The following is a 26,617-nucleotide window of genomic DNA, read 5'->3' on the forward strand; positions in this document are numbered from 1 at the left end:
GTCTGAATTTTTTCCCAGGATGTCTTGAATCGACTAACAATGGACAAATATTTTGAATTTCCCTGTGTGGAACAGTATATCCCAGAGGCCCCCGTATCGTTCTCAAGTTTGTACAATCAGGGAAGTAAATAGCTGTTTTATTGGTATCCCTGCTATGAAGGTGACGAAAAATTGTTGTCAGTATTGTATGATAGGTTTTAGACAGATGCTTCCTGACAACGACATAATATAACACTGAGCTGCTGCCTGCCATGCTTTGTTAACACAATTTTGAAGTACCGAGTCTCACTCGAGAGTGTTATTTTCCAATGAATGAGCGATGTATCCAGTCTACACTGGAAGAATGTGGTTTTTTGGTTTAAGGAAAATCCCCATTACGTGTAAGAACTCGGGAGGACGACGGTTCAATACCGCGTCCGGCCATCCTGATTTAGGTTTTCCGTGATGTCCCTAAATCGCTCCAGGCAAATGCCGGGATGGTTCCTTTCAAAGGGCACGGCCGACTTCCTTCCCTAATCCGATGAGACCGATGACCTCGCTGTCTGGTCTCCTTCCCCAAAACAACCAACAACAACAACAAAACGTGTAAGAACTGAAAAGGAACCCGGCTCATTTTATGAAATAAGCCGGAATTTCATAATGACTCCTCTTCAGGCCATATTCTTTTGAAGGGCACATCAATGAAATTCACATTTGGACACACGGGTTAGTACCTCAGCTCAGATACAAGGGAATCATGGATCACATGTTGTTACAGCATGATGGGGCTTCATTAGACTTTGTTATTCACATGCATGAGTTCCTTTGTGAACAATTGCCAAGTCATTGGCTGCAGCTCCAATGAAATGACCACAAAGAAGCCCAGACATTACCACGCCAGACAATTCATTACAGGGAATAATCAAATCTTATGTGATTCGACGTCTGTACAAGATTAATGGAGAATTGAGTATAAGTGTTGACGACTTCTTTACAAGTCCAACTCCTGATATATTCCGCAAGGTGTCAAGGATAACATAGGGACGCATAGATCTATGTGTAAGGCACAATGTGTAAGGCACAATAGTGGCATATGGATCCTCTGGGCACATACATAAGTACGCCAACATACAGCATACTATACTGACCTAAGAGTACCTTTCTGTCTCGGACACACTGTGTACTAGAAAAGAGAAGGTAGGGGACAGGCAAGCAGCGGCCAGCTCACCGTTTCTGTGGAGGTAGGCGACCGCGCTGGCCAGCTTGCGGATCACCTCGCGGGCGTCCGCCTCGGTGAACTGCCGGCGCTCACTGAACTCCTGAGCCAGAGTGCTCGAGCAAAGTTCGAACACCAGGTACAGCTTCTGCAACCACACCGTGTCCCTCTTTTTCACTACATGCGGAAAACAATGCGTAAGTTCTATACATACAATGGCGCTACATTGTATAATGTTGCACGTCGCCGCCAAGGTCCCGACTTAGGGCCACTGTTTTCCTTTCATAAATTTCATTACCTGTTATTAATTTTTCAGATGATTCAAACAGTGAGATACATTTTGGGGCAAGTTAAGTTTCAGAAAAGAGCGCTTATGAAATTTTTATGGACATCAGCAAATGGTTTGTAGTGAATTCAATGTCATAAAATTTTAAAAACAATCGTTTAATGTAGTTTAGAACTAGCAAAAGTCAGTATATGCATACAATATGACGATACGTACATAAAAAAATTTGAGAACGTTAAATTATTGGGATAAAATCTCGATAATCTTGAGTGGGAGGGGCATAGCACAGAACTCCTGAAAACCCTAAATATATCATCATTTTCAGGTTCTATGTTCCTGACTCAGGTGATATAAAACTAAAAAAAACTGCTATAATTGGCTCACATCTTTCCTTAATATCCCGTGGAATAATATTTTGGGGTAGGTCATTAGGCTAATCTAATATTTTTCCTGGATTCGAATGCGTGTAATTGACATGTTCCACATCCACGAGGATCTCCTCAGCACGGATCTATGGAACGAAAAACTAATCTAATCTAATCTTCATTATCTATGGCGTGAATTACAGAATTTACTAGAGAAGTGTGTGTGTGTGCAAATAATTATGTGTAGTAATTACTGCTTGATATTATATTCTTTTAATGCCATTGGTTGAAAAGAATACTCACCTTTTATCAATCTGGTCAGTTCGCAGAATTTGTAGTAGCAATAAGAGGAAGACACATTACAGCTTCATTAATGCAATTTTTAATAATTTTATCTGAATAATCGCCAAAGAATCTCAAACATAATAAACACATAGTTCATTCAATATTAAAGGCTATCAACAGTTTAACTACAAGTACTGTATTCAAGTGGTTCACCTTCAATCCTTGTTCCATAGCAGATGAGGGAGGTAGAATGGAAATAGAGTCCCTTCCGAATAAAGGGGAACGATGAGATTTAATGTTCACATTAAATCCATGTTTGTTGCACAAGCTGTTGGGTCCATACTAACTAATTACAAAACTCTAAAGCCCAATCAGCGCATCAAGAATGACCAGAACACAACCAAATGTCAGGGCCCATAAGATCCAACCACATGTCATCTGTGAACTATGTTTAACGCGTTAATGATAATTTTTAATGCGCTTTAAAATTTCGTAAACACTGGGGTGTTTTATTGTTTACACATCACACTGTATATTGCACTAAAAGCGTTCTGTTTTTTGACGCCTATGCATGGAGTAGACCACATTTCTAATGGTGGGGGTGATACTTTTTGAAGCTCCTCTCTTAAATTTTTACACCCTGTAGATGGCATCTGGCCTTTATACCTAATCAGACGTAATAAAAACAAGTCTTCTGGTCCAGACTGTATACGAATTAGGTTCCTTTCGGAGTATGCTCATGCATTAGCTCCATATTTAAAAATCATATACAACGGTTCGCTCGACGAAAGATCCGTACCCAAAGACTGGAAAGTTGCACAGGTCACACCAATATTCAAGAACGGTAGTAGGAATAATCCACTAAATAAAAGGCCCATATCGTTAACGTCAATATGCAGCAGGATTTTGGGACATATATTGTGTTCGAACATTATGAATTACCTCGAAAAAAAAAAAAAACGATCTATTGACACACAGTCAACATGGGTTTAGAAAACATCGTTCCTATAAAACACAACTAGCGCTTTATTCACATGAAGTGCTGAGTGATATTGACAAGGGACTTCAGATCGATTCCGTATTTTTGGATTTCCGGAAGTCTTTTGACACTGTACCACACATGTGACTCGTAGTGAAATTGCGTGCTTATGAATATCGTCTCAGTTATGTGACTGGATTTGTGATTTCCTGTCAGAGAGGTCACAGTTCGTAGTAACTGACGGAAAGTCATCGAGTAAAACAGAAGTGATTTCTGGCGTTCCCCAAAGTAGTGTTACAGGCCCTTTGCTGTTCCCTATCTATATAAACGATGTGGGAGACAATCTTAGCAGCCGTCTTAGGTTTTTTGCAGATGACGCTGTCGTTTATCGACTAGTAAAGTCATGAGAAGATCAAAACAAATTGCAAAACGATTTGGAAAAGATATCTGAATGGTGCGAAAATTGGCAGTTGACCCTAAGTAACGAAAAGTGTGAGGTCATCCACATAAATGCTAAAAGGAATGCCGGCCGCGGTGGTCTCGCGGTTCTAGGCGCGCAGTCCGGAACCGTGCTACTGCTACGGTCGCAGGTTCGAATCCTGCCTCGGGCATGGATGTGTGTGATGTCCTTAGGTTAGTTAGGTTTAAGTAGTTCTAAGTTCTAGGGGACTGATAACCACAGCAGTTGAGTCCCATAGTGCTCAGAGCCATTTGAACCATCTTTGCTAAAAGGAATCCGTTAAACTCCGGTTACAAGATAAATCAGTCAAATGTAAAGGCCGTAAACTAAATATGCACGAATTACAATTACGAACAATTTAAATTGGAAGGAACAGATAGAAAATGTTGTGGGGAAGGCTAACCCAAGACTGCGTTTTATTGGCAGGACACTTACAAAATGTAAGAGATCTACTAAGGAGACTGCCTACACTACGCTTGTCCGTCCTCTTTTTAGAATACTGTTGCGCGGTGGGGGATCCTTACCAGATAGGACTGACAGAGTGCATCGAAAAAGTCTTGTATTATCGTGAAATATGGGAGAAAGTGTCACAGAAATGATACAGGATTTGGGCTGGACATCATTAAAACAAAGGCGTTTTTCGTTGCGAAGGAATCTTCTCACGAAATTACAATCACCTACTTTCTCTTTCGAATGCGAAAATATTTTGTTGACGCCGACCTACATAGATCACTGTGATAAAAAAAGGGAAATTAGAGCTCGTGCGGAAAGATATAGGTGTTCATCTTTCCGCGCGCTATACGAGATCGGAATAATAGAGAATTGTGAAGGTGGTTCGATGAACCCTCTGCCAGGCGCTTAAATGTGATTTGCAGAGTATCCATTTAGATGTAGATGTAGATGGCTTACACTTGTATCCTCCAAGATACTTAGATCATCATCTAATCAAAAGTATCTGGAAAGGTATTAGTGGACTGTATCCACCCTTCGCGTTTGACAGATTGAACTCACTCTTCGCCGTTGACAGACTGAACTCTGCTCGGGTCACTTTCAATGATGTTTCTGAATATTTGTGGGGGAATTGTGGCCCATTCTTTCTTAAGGCGGAACCAGGGAAGTTAGTAATGTTGGACGCTGGCATGAGGAGCGAAATCGACGTTCTAACTTATCCCAAAGGTATTCCATCTTCGGTCTTTGCACCACCCAAGCTTCACTTAGCACTGACTACAAAAATGTGTGGCTTATGAGGAGTTGCTCGTCCATTGTACCGCCTTTTTTTTTTTAGCTCCATACGCACAGTCACTGTGTTAACTGGAAAACTGGCAGCACTTCAGAACCAACGGGTGATTCCTTCCGCTGATTTCTTGCGATTTTTTACAATGACCATTCGCAATGCTCGACGGTGCCCGTTCGTCAATGCATGAGCTCTGCTTGCTCTTGGTTTAGCTGTGGTTGTTCCTTCGCGTTTCCACTCCACAATCATATCACCAATAATGGATTTGGACATCTTTAACAGAGTTCAACAGTCCCTGATGGACTTGTTACTCAGGTGACATACAATCACTAGTTCACGTTCAGTGTCACTGAGCTCTCCTGACTGATCCATTCTGTTCTTACATGCAACGCAGAGATAAAGAGGCTTGCTCAGAATGGACAAGCGTGGAGAACTGCACCAAACCAGTCTTCAGCCTGAAGAACACAACATTCTGTGCAAGAGTATAATTATATTAGTGTGGTCTTCAAAAAAATGGTTCAAATGGCTCTGAGCACTATGGGACTCAACTGCTGTGGTCATAAGTCCCCTAGAACTTAGAACTACTTAAACCTAACTAACCTAAGGACATCACACAACACCCAGCCATCACGAGGCAGAGAAAATCCCTGACCCCGTAACATCTGTTGTCATCAGTCCCCTAGAACTTAGAACTACTTAAACCTAACTAACCTAAGGACATCACACACATCCATGCCCGAGGTAGGATTCGAACCTGCGACCGTAGCAGTCGCGCGGTTCCGGACTGCGCGCCTAGAACCGCTAGACCACCGCGGCCGGCTGTGGTCTTCAGTCACAAGACTTGTTTACCGCAGCTCTCCATGCTAGAGTATCTAACGCAAGTCCGTTCATCTCTATAATTAATGTTAACTATATCTGCGGCTTAATTTCGGTCGGAACGGCGCTCCAGCACCTTCCACGGATTTTTTTTTTTACATCAAATAGGCAATAGAGATTTAAAATAGTACATGCGTATTAAAGCGCAACGTAATTGTAATTTGCCAGTGCGCTGTCACCAACGAAGAAGGTAGCGTCCTCTTTTCTAGCCCATCTAACTTTCAGAATTTCTCTGTAGCACCACATTTCATATAAAGCTTCAGTTCTCTTCTAAGGATCGTGTGGTTTAATTCGATCATATTCGTTTGCTGTTGTTTGCTTTTGTCAGTATTATCTGACGACGTTTTTTTAAGGCGCTATCCATTCTCAATAATGGCCTCGCAAGTTCTTTGCCGTCTCCGATAGAATTACAATGGCACTGTCAAACCTTGAAGTTCTAATTTTCTTTAGCTGAATTTTAATTTCCTTTCTGAACGTGTATTTAGTTTTCTTTCCTATTTGCTAAATTTGCCGATTTAATAACATGGGTTATAGGCTACAACCCAGTATCGCTTCTTTCTCAACTACTATATTCCATTCAACATTGTCAAATGCTTTTACAAAATCTGTAATACTGTGTAAGTAGATTTGGGTTTTTTACAACGTGTCGTTTAAGATAATTCATACTGTCAGTCTTCCCACAATTTTTCTGCAGTCATGAAATATTGCACTCATGGTACGGTAATATTCTACATCTACATCTGCAGCTACATACATACTTCGCGAGCCACTGTATAGTGCGAGGCGGATGGTACCCTGTACTGCTACTAGTCATTTCCTTTCTCGTTCCACTCTTAAGCAAACTGAGGCAAAAACGACAGTATATGTGCTTCCGGCGACACTAGTTTCTCTTATCTTTCTGTTCTTTACCTGAAATGTACTTTGGTGGCAGTAGAATCGTTCTGTAGTCAACTTCAAATGCCGGCTATGTACGTTCTCTCAATAGTATTTCACGAAAAGAACGCATCACAGTGTTGGACGTAATGGGGAAGTACAGGATTTCCCCATTACGTCCAAAGCTGGGGTGCTATTGCAATGCCGGGGAGCCCCGGCAATACTGACAGTTTAGGGGGAAAATAAGCTGAACATATGAAATCAAGTTTATGTGGAGGAAGGCACTGTACCTGTGTAGTCCGTGCAGCAATGTTGGTGATAGTGCTGTTGTGACGTAATGGTCAGCATTCCTACGTACTAAGTAAGGAGAGCTAGGTTCAAGTCCTGGATTCAGCCAGAATTTTAATTCATTTGTTCAGCTTCCACATTATCTTAGACAAGATAAGACTTAAATGTCTAGAGGAAAATTTAATTATATGATTTTTAATTAGATTGTTAGAATAAGGATTATCCTCATTCTTGTTTTGTTAATAAATTAATCTGTTTTACGGAGACATTTGTAGCAGTGACAAAGGAACTGAACTATCCTTCGAAAGAAATATGTTCAAATTCTCATCGCAAATGCAAATTTAGGAATTCGACAGTTTATAATAATAACTTTATATGAATAATGGGATGGTCACTTAAGAGCACTATGATGAATTTACTGTCCCAAAATTGTCAAACTGGAGAATTTTTTAATGCGCTGAGCTTTAGGCTTAGTAGTAGGGATACCGACTACCTGATCCACTTTGATCTTAAAATGTCTGTCAAGGGGATCATCATGTGATCCTGCAGTTCATGCAGAATGCCATCAAATACCGTGAGCTTAAAGTGTCACCAAGCAATAAAATCAATTAGTCAATCAATCAATAAAAAATAGGTAAATTTAAAAAATCTAGAATCATGGAAATACCACAGTTGTGTTGATGGGAAATTAAAAGCCCTCTCTCCCTTCTCCTATTTCCAGCGCAGTCATAGAGCAGTATTAAAAATTCAAATTTAAGTAAAATAAACCAATTGGGTTAGCGGAAAATTTAAAACCCCAACTAGTCAGAGCACGGTATTACCATGATGCGCAGAAAATGTGTCAAATTACATTATTTCTGACGTGCACATCAAGTCACATCACTCTCTCCTCTCCCCCTCCCTATCTCCAGCCAATCACTACGCAACATACACACTGTATGCGTTATAAACCCCCTCTTTTCAACATTAAGAGCATAATATTAGAAAATGCCAGATATACAGCAAAAAATTATGTAAGTTCTTCTGAAAGCATATTATTAACGTAAAATGGCGCACACACTCTGCACATTGTACCACCCCTGTCTCCTCTCGTCCAATCAGAGGCCAGTATTAATATAAAAGACCAAGTTACAATGTAGCCCAGTCTAGACTGTGATCAAAAATGTCCAAACGACCTCAAAAAATAAAGAAGGTATTCGATTTTAGGGAGGAATAAGATGTTTTACTACGGTATAACAATAATTGAAAAACGACACGTACTGTTTACACACACTCATGTGAGGCTACCAAAGACTGTAACAATAAGTTGTGTAACATCTGGAAAAAGAATGACAGAGTCGATAGCCGGCCGCGGTGGTCTCGCGGTTCTAGGAGCTCAGTCCGGAACTGCGAGACTGCTACGGTCGCAGGTTCGAATCCTGCCTCGGGCATGGATGTGCGTGATGGCCTTAGGTTAGTTAGGTTTAAGTAGTTCTAAGTTCTAGGGGACTGATGACCACAGATGTTAATTCCCATAGTGCTCAGAGCCATTTGAACCATTTTTGAACCAGAGTCGATATCTCGAAAACGGGTACGCATGCGACAGCATGTGCCACGTAATACGTTCCAAAACTCCGCGCATAAAAACCTTGATTCATCCGGGGCTCACACCTGGGGTTCTATTGGTGATCAAAAGATAGAAAGTGTTTTGGGTAGCCTTTGGACTAGAGACCATTCATATATCAAAAAGAAGGATTGTCTTAGTGTCACTGTCCTACAGTACAGGGCCAAAGTATGAATATTGTGCCCTTCCTCCTGCTTAGAAAATTGCAGCGAATCGGTTGGTTCTTTTTGTATTTGATGTGATCTACTGTGGGCGTGAAGGGGCTTATGGAGGCACTATTATTTCATGGGCGGTTCCTCAGGCAACACCAAGAAAAGGGTTATAGATTTACTTTTTATTGTTCTGTACCAAAACCGAGCCAGAGATTACAAGACGGGTATGCACAGCAAAAGAGCTGAACTTTTTACAATATATTTCTAAGATCCCGATTTCGAAAACTTTTGAAGATTTTCTCATGCCTTTATCCGTTATCGAGTTACAGAGGTTCAAAGTGACCCTACTTTTGCACGTAAAATACGCTTGTAAAATCCTGTATGAGTTGAAATATAATAAACAACAGCAGCGAATTTTTACCCCACATTTTCTACGCATTTATCTAGAAGTTCTTTGCTTCCGTTTCCATAAATATAGAATACCCCCACACCCTAAAACGTTTTCTACAATTTTTCGTACCAAAACTAAACCGCGGGCTCCAAGACGGTTACTCACAACAAATTACTAAAATTTTTATTATATGTTTCTGAGAGTCTGAATTCGAAAAAACTAGAAAACTTTCTCTATATCTTCATCCGTTTACGATTTACAGAGGTTCTAAGTTACCTTAACTGTACACGCAAAATACGCACATAAAAGCTGGTCTGAGCAAAAATGTAGTTTATAAAGTGATGTAGTACGGAGAAATATGCTGTGAAGTGTCTCCATTATCATCAGAAGGCATGAGGGAACCTCATTAGCAGTACTGAAGAACATATAAAAATTTTAAGCCCGTAAAATCCGGTCTGAGGCGTAAAATTAGTTCTGCGTTGTTTCAGTTTCACATAAAGAAACTATCAAAATTTTACAGATCTATAAAGTTCTTTCTATATGAGTGTCATGCCCAGCTGTGGCAGAGACAAGAAGGTAACCAGCGGAAAAATGCTCCTATCGGAACACAAAAAGGCAAACATGTTCCTGTTTAGAAGAAGACTCTGACGGAAAAGTGGGACACCAACGGCCTCATTCTACCTTCCTGAGCAACTGAAAAAATTTTCCCAAAAATTTTAGCATGTGAACATATTTGCGCTTTTTTATGCTGAGAGAATAGGAGACAGTGACACTGGGAAAGAGACGGAATAGTAGTATATTTTTTAGAAATTTGTGGTAAGTTTCTATGGGACCAAACTGCTGAGGTCATCGGTCTCAAGGCTTACACCCTACTTACTCTAACTTAAACTAACTTACGCTAAGGACAACACACACACCCATTCCCGAGGGGGGGACTCGAACCCCCGACGGGGGGAGCCGCTCGAACGTTGACAAGGCGCCGCAGACAGCGTGGCCACACCGCGCAGCAAGTAATGGATACCGGAAAACAGTAGGCAGCGGTTTTGGTATGGAAAAGATCGAAGGAGACAATGATAGTGTGAGATATAGAGAGGGATATAAAGAGAGAGACACAGTGGCAGTGAAACATAGTTAACACTGACAGAACAGTGCTGTGAAACGAGTGAAGGAGACAGTGCCATTGGGAGAGGAATTAGGAGAAGAAGAAGTTGGTGAGAATCAGTGATAACGAGATTATATTAAATTCAGTCCTCGGTCCATAGACCCAAAACTGTAATGATTCTCGTGGGTGTGGAATATGTCAGGAGACTGTCAAAATATGTGAATATATTACCGTAAACTGGAGCTGATAACATTTACTGAATAAATACGCTGTCAGGATGAAATATAGCTATGTCCTTTTAATAAATTTATCATACACAAAACATCTAATCTTGACTTACAACCAAGTGATGTCAGAACTGATATGTAAACGAAATTTTTACTTCAGCTGGTCTAACAGTACCTGTTAAGATATTCACCTAAAGAGTAGAAGGTGTTACCTGCCAAAAAGTCTTCCAATCTCTGTTTAAACTGTGTTTTATCTCAAAACCAAATTTTTTATGGCAGTTTATGTCTATGACAATGACAACAAGAAAGAGAGAGAGAGAGAGAGAGAGAGAGAGAGAAGAAATAGCAGCAGTGTGAAGGAATGAATTAGATAGTTTACAGTAAGAGATAGCAAGAGGGAGACAGTGACTGTGAGAGAGGACAGTAGTAGTAGGACAAAACGAAGGAGATTGTGGCTGTGAGACAGGAGACAGTGACAGTTCGAGAGACACAACATTATACTGACAATGAGTTGGATTCAATGAGCGAATGAGAATGGGCAAGTAGGATGGGTATGAGCGACGTAACAGTGATGGGACAGTGGGTGTGAGCGAGTTACAATTAAGAGAACTAATAAGAGTGAGAGGTGCGTTGCTTGTTGAAAACAGCGTGAATATGTTCGAATGCCAAAATTAATTTAGAATATTTTTGAAAGGTGCTGACGCCTATTGGGAAATTTTTCTGCTGCTAAATAACATTATTTGTCATTTCTCGTATTACAGGTGAGATTTCTCACACTTTACAGCGCGTCTAAACTTTCTGCATTACCTATTAAAATGCTCATAACATGTATATTGACACTACTTAGGTTGAGCAGCACCCTGTGACACTCCCCCTCACTCACACTCGCTCTTCCACACAGAACACCACACGATTTGCGCTTCAAGGCAGTATGTGATTAAAATACACAGACCATGAATACATAACTTCTAAAATAGTGTAATGGGGAACTGTTTCTGGCTAAGCAACTTGTGGTGTGCGTACTGTAAGACCTTCGGTACACACACCATCAGATTATTTGACTTGTCGCTCTAACGAAGTAGGCGAGTGTCAGCAATATGTCTCGTGGTCTTATCGTGGCGTGTTTATCTTCCGCCATTAGGTCAGACGATAGAAATGCCACTTGCACGCTTAGAGTAGCAGATTGACGGTGACCAACTTTAAACAGAACTTGATTAATTTTCACACACATTTATTAAAATAATAACAAGCATAAAAATAACTTAACTTGGTTCTGGATGCTAATTACAATTGACAATCTGAAGTTCCTTTGGTCTTGGTACGTTAATCTTATTCTCACATATCTCTGATACTTGACAACTTGTCTATTCATTTATCTTCATGGCTGTGTACAGGAATATGATAATCTTATTAGGCGGAGACTGAAACTTGACTATAGACTGGTACAGACTGGTGCAGACAAATGCAGACTGACTAATCGGAGGTCTGTACACTCGTTTTAATACCTCGCGCGTTCATGTATCACTGCGAGAGTGTGATTCGCGAGGAGAAAAGGCTCTACGTTAGCAGCAATCTCATTGGCTACGTTACATATTAATACGCGGATCGGCGGAAGCAGAATTTGGTCCATCTCTATGACAGCGCCATCTCGTAGTGCGGAGACGGACGAGCGCTGCGCCTGCGCTGTTGTGCTTAGCGGGTCGCGCTCTAGTGGGAAAGTTGTGTACGCGCTGTCTACGCGGAACTATGTACACAACACAACTGGAAAGTAAAAGATGAAGGAACCTAGAAACGCATTAAAATATTCTACCTAAGATGCCACTCAGAAGACCAGACATCACACAAAGTCTTAAAACACGGACCACATTCGATTAATGGTCACCTAAAATAAAGGGCAGGTCAGTAGGTTAAGTTTGTTGCAGCTCTCATGAGGTTAAACACATTCAGTTAAAATGAGGTGCACAGATACCTGTATATGGCAAGTACTGCATATTGGTGGATCCTCCTGCCAGAGGAGGAATCCATGCGTCAGAGGACAGTGCCCTATCTGAAGGCCGCAGTGGCAAACAGGAGAATTGCTACGGGTGTGTCGACGGTTTAACCGACCGCAGTTTGTTGTTCCTCAACGCTAAACATTCCTCCTCCCACATACGCATGACCCTCTGCCTCAACGGCCAAGTAACCGCTTGTACAGGGCCGCACAGTCAGAAGTCATATTTTCCAAGATGTGCAATCTTCTACTTCACTACCATGAATGCTCACGTGTCCTGGTACCCAGCAATATGACACCCCATTGCCTTGCCGTTATAAGTGGCAAAACGTGTCGTGGATCAGCTGAAGACACTTTTGTGCTGGATACATGTGAAGGATAGCTTGGAGAGCAGTTTGGGAGACTGTGCGGATGAGGTGTTTCGTAGCAGGAAGACACAGTTTCTGCTCCAGCACCCTCAAGATCGATATAATCCAGCGTCACACGTTGTGAATGTACCAGGTAAGTGAATCTTGAGAACCCATTCTGGAAATAACTTAGCGCAGACAATGGAATTTCGCAGCTTAGACCCATCAACGTAAACGACCACGCAGCCACAATGCTCGGGCAAAACTGTGTAAAATATCAATTTAAAAATATAGTCTGGAGTAAAATTCTATTTGTACACTCATAAATCTAAAATAATTCTGGGTCTCCTTGTTAATAACGCCAGTGAACGACTCCAACCTCGATGAAGCACAGAAATATGGTCCGCATTAAGAGCCCCTAAATTCTGCCGCACGTGAATTTCGAATGGCTTCGTTTCTCGCGGCCTATTTCTGAATAGTCGCTCCACTGGAAGGCGAGAAACGGTATGGAATGCAGGGGATCGAGGGAGTGGAGAGTAGGCTGCATATATGACGCATAACAAAGATTTGCCGGTGGATGAGGAGCGGTGGTTCGTCAGCCTCAGCACAGAGCCTGGAGGTCGGACTTTCACTATATGTTCCCGTCGCCAACTGAATCCCCTCAAGGTGAACAGCATCGATAACCTTAAGACGGCCTAATGGAGCCGTAAACCGTGCATCCATAGTCAAGGAGGGATCGTGGAAACGCCTTGTACTCGTAAAATTGGAGCAACATGTTCGGCCTGCTTCCCGCGACTGTAGCTGAGACATTTTAAATTATTCAATGCCTTTCAACCCCTGACCTCAATATACTTACGATGTGGTAACCATGTGAGTCACTCATCAAATGTAAGACCCTGAAGCCACACGGAACTTTTAAAACTGAGAACAGTGTCTCACATTTTAAGACTAGGCAGGTTAATAGAGGACAGGAACGATTAAAATTAACACAAACACATTTCTCTGAAGAAAATTTAAAACATGTGCTATCAGCCCACATCTCCAACCGTGGTATCGTTATTTGCAACTGACGTGTTTTAGTTGAAGGTTCAGAGAAGAAGTAAAATATGGCAAAGTCGTCCACAAATAATAAACATCAAACAAAAGACTTCACTGTGGACGTAATACGAGGGTCACTCCAAAATAAATGCACACTATTTTTGTAAAAATACAGTTTTCATTCTGCATGTGTGAAAGTTTTTCAGTGTGTAGATACATCCTTCCCGTTTGTTTTCAGACTTAGTTCAACCTGTTCCCGTGAGTGGCGCCGTCACAGTATGTCTTCAAGATGGCTGCTATACTTGACGTTCGTCAGAAGCAACGTGAGAAGTGCTGCCATAAAATTCCTGTGCTGTGAAAACGAGACAGTGGGAAACATCCACAAGAGGTTGAAAAAGGTGTATGGATATGCTGCTGTCGATCGCAGTACAGTTAGTCGGTAGGCAAGCACGTTACGTGATGACAGCAGGCACGGCAATATTGAGGATTGTCCTCGCAGCGGCAGGCCTCGTACTGCACACACTCCAAACAATGTGCAGAGAGTTAACGAATTGGTGACTGCTGACAGACGCATCACAGTGAACGAATTGGGATAGGGGAAGGAAGTGTTTGCAGAATACTGAAAGTGTTGGCGTTAAAAAAGGTTTGTGCCAGGTGGCTCGCAAAGAAACAAGAAAAACGGCATGCAGCGAACTTTTGGAACAGTACGAGAATGGTGGAGATGAATTTCTTGGAAGAATTGTGCCAGGTGATGAAACATGGCTCCATCATTTTTCACCAGAGACGAAGAGGCAATCAATGGATTGGCATCATGCAAACTCACCCAAGAAAAAAAAAATTCAAAACCACACCTTCTGCTGGAAAAGTTATGGGTAGGGTGTTTTTCAATTCCGAAGGACTCTTGCTTGTGGACATCATGCCAAGTGGAACCACCGTAAATTCTGATGGATATGTGACGACACTGAAGAAACTTCAACATCGAATGAGTCGTGTTCAACCACATCGGCAAAAGCAGGATGTTTTGCTGTTGCACGACAATGCATGGCCACATGTCAGTCAAAAAACCATGGAAGCGATCACAAAATTCGGATGGACAACACTGAAACACCCGCCTTACAGTCCTGACCCGGCTCCATGTGACTATCATCTTTTTGGGAAACTCTCTTCGTGGAACAAGGTTTGAAGATGATGACTCCCTTGTGCACACTGCCAGACAGTGGCTCCAACAGGTTGGTCCAGAATTTTACCGTGCAGGTATACAGACGCTGGTTCCAAAATGGCGTAAGGCAGTTGAGAGGGATGGAAATTATGTTGAGAAATGAAAATATTGTTCCTAAATGATGTATCTACACACTGTAAAACTTTCAAACATGTAGAATAAAAGATGGATTAAAAAAAATAAGTGTGCATTTCTTTTGGAGTGACCCTCGTACTATTGAACAGCAAAAGCAAACAGAGCCACACTTAAAGCAGATCCTTGAGGGGCATTATTCTCTTGCTCGAATCGCTCAGAATGAGCATAATCGAAAACAACATCCGGAAATGAAGGACCACACGAAGACTCGTAGATGTCATCAGAAGCGTCATTACTGAAGCTGCCCCAGGATATGATGCTTCCAAGCAGTGTCGTAGGTCACCTCAGGATCGGAGAAAATGCCAATCAAGTGCAGTCTAATTAGGAAAGACTTGTATTTCCGCCTCCAGCATGGCGAGGTTGTCGAGGGTTGAACGGTACATCTGAAACCCACACTGGGAGCGACTAAGTAGATACCGCGATCCTAGGACCCAAGTCAGACGGTGGTTGATCCTGCGTTATAGCGTCTTTCGTATGCAGCTTGTGCGTGAAATGCAACAGTAACTGCTGGGTAATGTGCGCCTCCTTCGACGAATCAGGAAAATCGCCAGTTAACCAAACTTTATCAAAAAGGGACAGGAAGATTTACTTTGCATTCTGTGTGAGACACTGTAACTTCTTGTATGGGATTCGATCTCCACCTGGTGCAGTCTCCTTGACCCGAGACAATGCACACTAAAGCTCCCACATAGAGAAGCGGCAGTTGTAGTCCTTGGTGCTGGTGGATGGAAATCCAGACCACACCACTCCATTAACTCTCTATGGCAGCGGAAATCTGGATCGAGAATTCCAGTGTCAATGACCAAACTGAAGTACACTCCATTGCCTGTGCGGTGTCCTCAGGCGTAAACTGGACACATCCTTGCCTAAGTACACACGAGTTACAGACACTGAGACATTTGCCACATATCCTCCTTATGGCTTCAGATACCTTTTAACAGGTAGTCGAACTATTTATCGACTCCAGAAACATTTGTCAAGACCTCTTCATGCTCTGCCGGCCGAAGTGGCCGCGCGGTTCTGGCGCTGCAGTCTGGAACCGCGAGACCGCTACGGTCGCAGGTTCGAATCCTGCCTCGGGCATGGATGTGTGTGATGTCCTTAGGTTATTTAGGTTTAACTAGTTCTAAGCTCTAGGGGACTAATGACCTCAGCAGTTGAGTCCCATAGTGCTCAGAGCCATTTGAACCATTTTTTTCTTCATGCTCTCCTTGACTGTACTTCATGCCTTTGCCCTCGTTACCCAAAAGGTAGCAGGCATGGCTAGAGGACAACTGTAAGGATGTAGAGGCTTGTCTCACTAGGGGTAAGATAGATACTGCCTACAGGAAAATTAAAGAGACCTTTGGAGAGAAGAGAACCACTTGTATGAATATCAAGAGCTCAGATGGCAACCCAGTTCTAAGCAAAGAAGGGAAGGCAGAAAGGTGGAAGGAGTATATAGAGGGTTTATACAAGGGCGATGTACTTGAGGACAATATTATGGAAATGGAATAGGATGTAAATGAAGATGAAATGGGAGATAAGATACTGCGTGAAGAGTTTGACAGAGCACTGAAAGACCTGAGTCGAAACAAGGCCCCGGGAGTAGACAACATTCCATTAGAACTACTGATGGCCTTGGGAGAGCCAGTCATGACAAAACTCTACCATCTGGTGAGCAAGATGTATGAGACAGGCGAAATACCCACAGACTTCAAGAAGAATATAATAATTCCAATCCCAAAGAAAGCAGGTGTTGACAGATGTGAAAATTACCGAACTATCAGTTTAATAAGTCACAGCTGCAAAATACTAACGCGAATTCTTTACAGACGAATGGAAAAACTGGTAGAAGCGGACTTCGGGGAAGATCAGTTTGGATTCCGTAGAAATGTTGGAACACGTGAGGCAATACTAACCTTACGACTTATCTTAGAAGAAAGATTAAGAAAAGGCAAACCTACGTGTCTAGCATTTGTAGACTTCGAGAAAGCTTTTGGCAACGTTAACTGGAATACTCTCTTTCAAATTCTGAAGGTGGCAGGGGTAAAATACAGGGAGCGAAAGGCTATTTACAATTTGTACAGAAACCAGATGGCAGTTATAAGAGTCCAGGGGCATGAAAGGGAAGCAGTGGTTGGGAAAGGAGTGAGACAGGGTTGTAGCCTCTCCCCGATGTTATTCAATCTGTATATTGAGCAAGCAGTAAAGGAAACAAAAGAAAAATTCGGAGTAGGTATTAAAATTCATGGAGAAGAAGTAAAAACTTTGAGGTTCGCCGATGACATTGTAATTCTGTCAGAGACAGCAAAAGACTTGGAAGAGCAGTTGAACGGAATGGACAGTGTCTTGAAAGGAGGATATAAGATGAACATCAACAAAAGCAAAACGAGGATAATGGAATGTAGTCAAATTAAATCGGGTGATGCTGAGGGGATTAGATTAGGAAATGAGACACTTAAAGTAGTAAAGGAGTTTTGCTATTTAGGGAGCAAAATAACTGATGATGGTCGAAGTAGAGAGGATATAAAATGTAGACTGGCAATGGGAAGGAAATCGTTTCTGAAGAAGAGAAATTTGTTAACATCGAGTATAGATTTAAGTGTCAGGAAGTCGTTTCTGAAAGTATTTGTATGGAGTGTAGCCATGTATGGATGTGAAACATGGACGATAACCAGTTTGGACAAGAAAGAATAGAAGCTTTCGAAATGTGGTGCTACAGAAGAATGCTGAAGATAAGGTGGGTAGATCACGTAACTAATGAGGAGGTATTGAATAGGATTGGGGAGAAGAGAAGTTTGTGGCACAACTTGACTAGAAGAAGGGATCGGTTGGTAGGACATGTTTTGAGGAATCAAGGGATCACAAATTTAGCATTGGAGGGCAGCGTGGAGGGTAAAAATCGTAGAGGGAGACCAAGAGATCAATACACTAAGCAGATTCAGAAGGATGTAGGTAGCAGTAGGTACTGGGAGATGAAGAAGCTTGCACAGGATAGAGTAGCATGGAGAGCTGCATCAAACCAGTCTCAGGACTGAAGACCACAACAACAACAACCCAAAAGGATCCAAAGTTCATAGCTGACAGTTGGCATTCTAACCGTCGCAAAGCTATGCATCTAACCTTAACTGTGGAACGGCACTCATCGTTGCGCCAAGGAATATGTCGCTTCTGAAATCTGCCTTAGGACTTTAGGATTTATGCATCAGCTGCACGGTGGATCACAATAGTAAGGCAATCCACCCAGTCGTGGACATTATCTCAGTTTTCAAAAAAACGAAATTGGCTGTACAGTGCCCCGTTTGCTCTACCATGCATCCACTGCCGTTTTTTCCTTTCAGGGTCAACTCTACGTGAGGTATGGATCCAGATAGGAAAGTGTCACCTGAATGCAAGTCATCGACCGCTTCCCAGTGGGCAGCTATTATAAAGGTAAGACGATAGAAAGCAAGGTCTACGGCCGAGAATGACGCTATGGCAATGCTAAAATGCATACTACCACCAGATTTAAGAAGGCGTAACTCTGCTGACATAATGCAGCTTTCGAAAACTCGACCCCTGGCGCTGGATGGTTTAGATCCTCATAGCACATTATATGCATTAACATTAAAAATTGTAACGGCGAATGGAGGGTACACTAAGGCAGCAACTGCCTGAATAGCTGTTTGGAGATGGGCAGAAGTGGAGTGGTAAGTGTCCTTCACAAAACAGCCTCTCCAGTTTTAAATCTGTCTCCACCGAGGTCATCTTTTCGATGGAGGCTGAATTTCCTGTGTACAAGTCTGTCGCTGCACTCAAAACGCGTTTCCTGAAGAAACGAAACGCAGGGGCCTCCCCTGTGCCAACAGTTTCAGCTCCTCCCTGTGTGTTCTGTGCCCATTAAGGTACCATTGAAGCACAAGAGCTATTTACTTGGGAGATTTACGTTTTCCTCTTGCTCTTCCGCTTCAGAAGGCAGACATTTGGGAGGACTCGAGGGTTCAGTTAAGCAGGTTTCGAAGCTCATAGCAGAGTCTTCGTCCTCGGAATGTTTCTGTATCCGACGGTCCATTCGCTTGATTCCGTCTTCTTGGCATACGCCGAGCCTTAGTCTTCTCCTTCAGATCTGATGACACCGATGTAGGCAGAGGCAAACAAGATTTCAGCAATGGCCCTTTCAGAGGGGCAACTAAGACAGAGGCTGAAGCACTGCTTGTCAGTGGAATTTGCGTGGTATCAATAACAGTTTCATCTGAATTGTTGTTTCAGCAGGTGCAGGTGCATTTGCAACAGTGTTTCTTGGTATCATAATCCATAAGTGACATATCGGTGGAAACACTAACTGTTGCAGGTTTCTTCGTCAGTGCTGCAGCAAACGATGTTGAACAGGTTGCAGGTTGAAGAGATTTGTTCATCTTCTTCGCATCTGCGTAGGATATGCGCTTAGTCACCTTCAATTCATGAATTTTTCTTCTTTGAACACCATACACTCTCTCTTCCAAGCGGACTGCGAGACAGAAGAACTGACACAAAGTACAAGGAAAGTATACGTAGTTCAAAAATGGCTCTGAGCACTATGGGACTTAACATCTATGGTCATCAGTCCCCTAGAACTTAGAACTACTTAAACCAAACTAACCTAAGGACGTCACACACATCCATGCCCGAGGCAGGATTCGAACCTGCGACCGTAGCAGTCGCGCGGTTCCGGACTGCGCGCCTAGAACCGCTAGACCACCGCGGCTGGCGTATACGTAGTTTTTACAGGGTGAGCGGACACAGCACACTTACCAAACGTAGCTTGATCTTCACACCCCATACTGTTGTGCTCAAAGTTCTGGCACGTGGAACACCTCATAGGGTTGGGGAAGCTTGGTGTGACTTTTAGTCGTAAGACTCCAGCTTTAACACAGTCTGGTAAAACAGGCGTATCGAATGTCAACGTAAACGATTCTCATTTTTCCAGCGTTCCATTCACGTAACGCATAACATTTTGTACTTCAATAGGCCCTTGGTCAGCCCACTCCTCATTAAGCTTTGTATTGTCCATAGGTATGATGTCTCACTGCATTGATTGCTCCTTGACTGTAGTTCAGGGTACAGTTTAGACTTCAGGACGTAGTTACTTCTCTTTGCAGGATGGGTGTGTTTACTGCCCAACGATCCACCAGAACCGTCGGGAGCGAGTGTCTGGGAAGTCGCGGATGCCATAGTGATCTCACGAGCAGCTAGGAATCGACGTTGGATGCGGCCTGGTGGTCTTGCGAGCATGTGACGCGGTAACAAAAATATGTAAGCGGAGCAGACACGGACGGAGGATCACCCTAGAGAAGATACTGGCTACAAATGGGGAAATCCACTGAGATAAGCGACTGTGACAAAGGGCAGATTATTATTACACAGTGCCTGTGAACGAGTACCTCGAAAGCGGTGAAGTTAGTCGAATGTTCACATGCTACTTTCGTGAACATCTATGGAAAGAGGTAGAAGGACAGTGAAACTACCACTAGGTGCTAAATGACTGGACGTCCATGATTGTTCACAGGACGTGGGGTTCGGAGGCTTGTCTGTTCTGTAAAGTAAGATGGATGGTGATCCGTGGCACCTCTGCCGAAAGAGCATCATGCTGGTACATGCACAATTATTTTGGAACATATCGTTCATCGTACATTGTTGAACATGGAGCTTCGCAGCAGATCAGCCCTACGTGTTCACATGTTGACCCGACATCGTCAGTTAGGATTGTAGTGGGCACTGGATCATCGAGAGTCGACCGTCGAACGTGTCGGCTCTTCGGTGAATCATATTTTTGCTACAGTATGTCGATGGTCGTCTCTACAAACGCTGTCATCGAGGTGAACGGCAGCTCGAAACGCGCAGCGCGCCACGTACGTAGGAAGGTGAGAGCAGTACTATGCTATGGGGTCATTCTCCTGTGCTTGTATGGGACCTGTGGTAGTAATCGAAGACACGCTGACCGTTCGGAACCACCTGCATCCCTACATGCTTGATGTCATCCCAGACGTCTACATCTTTCAGCAGTATAGCTTTTCGTGTCTCAGATATACAACCATGTTACAGTGGTTTTGTGAAGCATTATAGCGAACACGTGTTGACGCCTCGGCGACCAAATTCCCCTTATGTAAATCCTTTGGAATCCATATGGGTAGCTATCGGACGCCGTCCTCACGTATGCATACCAGCGGCCCGTTATTTACGCGAATTAAAAGACCTGTGCGTAGACATGTAATGCCACAGACATCCGCAAACCTACAAAAAACTGTCTGATCCCTGATACGAAGCAGAATCAGTGATGTATTACGTTCCAAAGACGGATAAACTAGCTTCTTATCAAGTGGTCATAATGTTTTGGCTTATCAGTGTACACTGCTTCAGAATTATTAAATTGCATTGATGATTAATTAGACAATCAAGATAAAACAATTCTCCGTGATAAATGCTTTTCCATAATGGCAGACGAATTTACAAGTGTTTCCAACCGAAGCTAACTGTCTTTGCTAGTTCGTTATGTTGCGCCGACTCTGTCTTTTGAGGTGAAATAAAGATTTTCAAGCCTGGTTGATGTGAAGAGTACTACAGCTGAATCTATATTTACAGCAATTGATAATCAACTAAAGAAACGACAACTTTCTTACGGCAAATTAGTAATATGCTCTTTTATGGTGCTGCCAGTTTCAGTGGTTTGGTCATTGGGGTCCACCCTCAGTTATTAGAGAAAAAGGGACAGGAGCTCACATATATTTACTGCAGAACTCACGTTTTGTCAGCTGCTGCCCTAAAATAAAACGCACGTGACATATTGTTAAGAACATTTACAAATTTTTTCATGTTTCTCCTAAAGGAGAAAATATATTGCATAATTTCGGTGTACCTAAGAGAACTTTTCTAAAAAATACAAGAAGCTGTTAAACTCAGCTAGATTGAGTACCTATCGCACACTTCAGGCTATACTCCTAAACCACAAGTCGATTATGGTAGCATGTGGATATATACACAAAGATGGTGCGAATTTAGTAATTTTAGAAGAAGAAATCTTCTTATGAATGATGAGTGGCAATTTCATTGTAGATTTACTGATTTTGCAAAATACATTAAATGACGTCTCAAACTTAAGCAGAGTATTGCAATAACATTCACTGAAAATTTCACAGCCCCCTGTACTTGTTTAGAGAAGTCTGGAACATTTAAAATACATCGACTGCCTTTGCGGTTGGAACGGACACTGTGCGGAAGATGAAACACTAAAAGAATTAAGAAACTACAGACAGACACAACAAAGTTACTGAGCTGTTCACGGAGCACAAGAAACAAGGCATGAAAAGGTAAGGAAATTTGTGAAAAGTATGAGTAACGAAACAGAGTAACGGTTGAATAGCAAGGCTGTGTGAGTGATAGAGTTAAGTGCGTATTAGGAAGACTTAAAAGCATTTCAAGATAATGACTGTAAGGAACAGTGCTTAACGTTAGTACTTTAAAAAGTTCTCGCTCTTACATCAAACTAGTGTTCTGTTAGATATGTTGCTCGTAATGAAAGAGAAGATTCATCTTCTGATGTCATTTCTTTTATCTTAATGGCCGACATCGCCTATGAAGCACTAAGGGCACTCGCTGAATGTGTGCTGTGCATTCCCGTTTCCACTGTCCACGTAGAAAGGTCATTCAGCATAAATGAACAGGGTGATGACAAAATTAAGAAGTATAAGGGCAATTAAATGAGACAGATAGAAAAAAGTAAGTAAACTGTTTATTATTTAAAAATAAAAATCACCTTAGAAGTTAATACGTTTATCCTACTGTGAGACAAAATGGTCAATGCCTTCATGGAAAAATGTTTGAGGTTGCCTACAGAATCACTATTGTACCCAGGCTTGCACCTCTTTCTCCGAAGCAAATCGACGGCCGCGAATGTTTTTCTTCGGGGCACGAAATATATGGAAATCACATGGGGAGAGATCGAAACTGGAAGGAGGATGTGTAAGGGCTCCCCAGCGAAACATTAGCAGCGTAATTGGAAAAATAGGCACGCCAACTCCGGGAAAGCAATGATGACCTTTTCTCCGACTGCAAGGGGCCGCTGTTCATTGATTTAAATATGAAGAAAAAGTAATTTGTCAGTTCAAGACAGGAACACCCTCTATTAGCTGAATGGTAGAAACAGAAATGCTTACAATTTAAGTCACTTCTTAGAATCTTTTATGTATCATTTTGCGCAGTACTAAATCAGTCAACGACTTAATTGATAAATATTTCTCTGTTGAATATTATTAATTATGTTTCCAAGAGGAACGACAGAAAAAAGTGTACTGCATTTATTACTGCACAATAATTTCTATTTTCGAACTCTTCCGGGCAGTCATCGTGTTGTAGCGGAGAGACGTACGTCACAAGAAAGAAACATTGTCTGCATGCTCAATAGCATTAGTATTTCGGGATTTTAACTGTCTTATTTAAAATTGAGTATCATTCATAAGCATCTATGAGATACGAAAATTCAAAGTTAAAGGGACTTCTGAATATATTCAGTCGCTCAATTTCTGTATGGATCGCTGTTACAGTAACTAGTCAATTACGAAATTTTTATTTAGGTTTGGTTGATAAATACCTTTGGCGATTCGTAGACCTTCTCCAAGTGGATAATGTTTGGATGCGTAATGAGGCGCAAGATTCTAATTTCTCGATCCACCAACTTCATGCCAGGGTACTTGGCCTATAATGAAAGATACGCGTTTTTTTTAACCACTGTGAATTTACAATAATAGTCTACATTGCAATTATGAAAGGCAAGAAATAAAATGTAAAATAAAAAAGGAAGGAATAAAATATTAAATTACTGTAAAGCAACTGCCATCGCTTGAATCTAAGCTACTTTTCCGTATAGTGATCGTCATTTTCATTGCTCTCAAGCTTCGCAAGCTTCATGAGAACAATTTTCAAAATGTGTTTTAAAAAATGGAATCAGTTCTATTTCCAGAACATAATAAAACAAAAAAAGTAAAGTAAATTTCTTCATCTCGTTATCATAGGATAAATTGATAAGGAGAGCAGTCAGCATTCAACATGTAAGTAACAGCGAAAGAGAAAAATTTATTCGTGCATTTACACTGTAGGGTGCCACTGTGTGTGTGTGTGTGTGTGTGTGTGTGTGTGGGCGCGCGCGCGCACCTTGAAATCGCCTGAAGAATGAGTTCACACGACTATGTATCAAAAAATAAGACATATATTTGTCTACACATGGTGTCCCACATGACTGACACCGAAACGAAACAAAACGTGAAAACTGCAATTGGTCACGGAAGCATCTACTCAGGGGGCTCACACAATGGGTAAGAATGCACAATCCATAAAATTGAATTTTTTTTTCTTTTTTTGGGAAATGAAAACTAAATATACACTTAATGACGACTCAGAAACTCATATATTCTGAAATACGTGCCACAGTTTATGCCGTAATTCATAGACCAAGTGTTGCCTGTTGTAGGCATCGGGGCAGTGCAGACCACCCGCATTACGGCATTACAGCATTACCGCAAAAGCTGTGGTATCGTTTCCATTAATTACAGTCTACGCATTTGAGAAGGTATGAGGTTCAGAGAAGTGAAACTATGTCTGCCATCACCAATTGTACGTCTGGCTTTCATTTCGGTCGAAAAAACATTCATGTGCTATTTAAAACAACGTAACTCTGTGTTGAATGTGATATTTGTTTACTTGTGGGAATCTGACATTTCCGCCCATTGTGCGAGTAGCTGACATAGGAGCATCCCTAGCCAACTACATTTTTCACATATTGTTTCATTTCGGAAATATATGAGGTGGTAAAGTTAAGTGGGACATCCTATATATATATATAATTGTGTACGTATTTAAACATTTTCACACTTTTTCTATTTGTCGTAGGTAATGGTTTCCAAATGAAAGAAACTGTTCGAAACTAGTCACCAGCAAAAAAATATTATATGCATCTGTCACAGAAACCTTAACTAATTATTTATAAATAAATTTTGTTGCCGATCCCGATACCAATGCAAAACTAGAGTTGTACAAATTTAACCTCTATTCTTTGCTTCTGCTACACACAGTCCAACTGTTTTAAGGTCTTGTTGGATTTCCTGAATACATTGTCCTACTGTCTTCTTTCTAAGATTTCTCCTCACAAGCTGCTGTAAAATCCTTTATCCTTTCAGTCTCAAGACGTGAAAGAAATAAGAATTTCTTTACTTCTTCATTGTTTTCAGGCTGGGTTCATCTCTCAATAGAGAGTTACATTTCAAACGATTCTCCAGATTCTTTCACCCTGATTTTTATTTATTTACGTAAGTTCTAATAATTCTTCGTTCAGTTTTGAGGAGCCGATTAGTTCTTCTTCCATAGTTCGCAAGAATAAGTGGTTTCTGTGAGGGTTATGGTATTATTTTGTTTGATCTAAATGTCTAATGACAAACATTTCTTATTATATGTTGAGGTAGTTAGAAATTGAGCTTTTTTTCATTTTTTGTTCTATTTATCCACATTTTTTAAGTTATGCTTGATTATTTTCCCAAGATATTTAAACTGTAGAGCTATGTCAATTTTTAAATTATTGATGAAGATTTTAACTATACACAGTATAATTGTTATCCTATGTTTAAGGTGTTTTTTACGGAGGCTGATTGACTGGGCACGAACTGCTTCCATTATTACTTTCAGGCTGAGAAACTGGTCTGGGCAGCTCCTGTATGGGAGATTCTCCTTTGTATTCTCCAAGTCATAGTTCCAGAGTGTTTTTGGTCTTGTTGTAAACTGTATGGTAAAAGATTTTGTATGTGAGTCCAGAAATGTTACACATCTGTCATTATCTAACTTTCAAATAGTCGTGGATTATTTCTGTGGTTCAGTGTTCCGGATTTTTCTCTGTTATCCAGAAATGACTAGATATTTTAGGAGCTTTATGATTGCAGGCTTTCCTGCGTTTTTGCAGATTCTTGCACAGATCAATTCTTCGCCACACATTTGTGATTATTTAGCTTTCTGATTATATATAAAATTTTTGTATTTCAGGGATCATTAACATCAAATAAGCTGGAACTCCTTCTTGTCACACACTTAGAAAATGCCACACCTGAAATTCAAAGAATCGGAGCCAGTATGAAAAATTTTGAGAATGTACAAGAAAACAGAGCCAGCAGGGCGCGGTTGGGCGTGGCAGAATGTTGACGTGGAGCTCACTCGAAGAAGCTGCTAGACCTTTCAAGACATTGGCGATGACCATGTATGGTCTCACACAAGGGCTCGGAAGAAGTGGCCAGAAACGCCGTCGGTGAAAGAGCTACGTGGCCTACCGCATATTATAAAGGCGGAGGACGTGGCGCCCGACAAGGAGTTCAGTTCAGACAGTCGATAAAAGAGGGAGCTTCGTGCAGGACAGGCTCAGAGCCTGAACGAGCAGCTTTCCCTCTGGCTCTTCTCGCGTCCGTATTTAGCTGCGTAGACACACCTCCCTACAGCGGACATCATAGACCGAAATAGTTCAATTTCATCCAGTCATCCATTGAGTTTCTGCTCAGAGAGGCTTTAAAGACTTCTGTTGATTAGTCTCGATTTTTGTTCATAT

The 26,617-nt window shown here is 41.7% G+C and overlaps 1 protein-coding gene across 1 annotated transcript in view; it reads right to left on the reverse strand.

Moving 5' to 3' along the window:
- LOC126252413 (serine/threonine-protein kinase 33-like) overlaps positions 1 to 26,617 on the reverse strand; it is a 112,425-nt gene that overhangs the window by 68,825 nt on the left and 16,983 nt on the right. Inside the window, exons 3-4 of the mRNA XM_049953303.1 lie at positions 23,630 to 23,734; positions 1,208 to 1,343 (exon numbers count right to left, since the gene is read on the reverse strand). Of these exons, the coding sequence (XP_049809260.1) occupies positions 1,208 to 1,343; positions 23,630 to 23,734 (241 nt within the window). The remainder of the gene's footprint in view (positions 1 to 1,207; positions 1,344 to 23,629; positions 23,735 to 26,617) is intronic.

This window comes from Schistocerca nitens, chromosome 4 (genome assembly GCF_023898315.1).
Source record: "Schistocerca nitens isolate TAMUIC-IGC-003100 chromosome 4, iqSchNite1.1, whole genome shotgun sequence".
NCBI lineage: Eukaryota > Metazoa > Arthropoda > Insecta > Orthoptera > Acrididae > Schistocerca > Schistocerca nitens.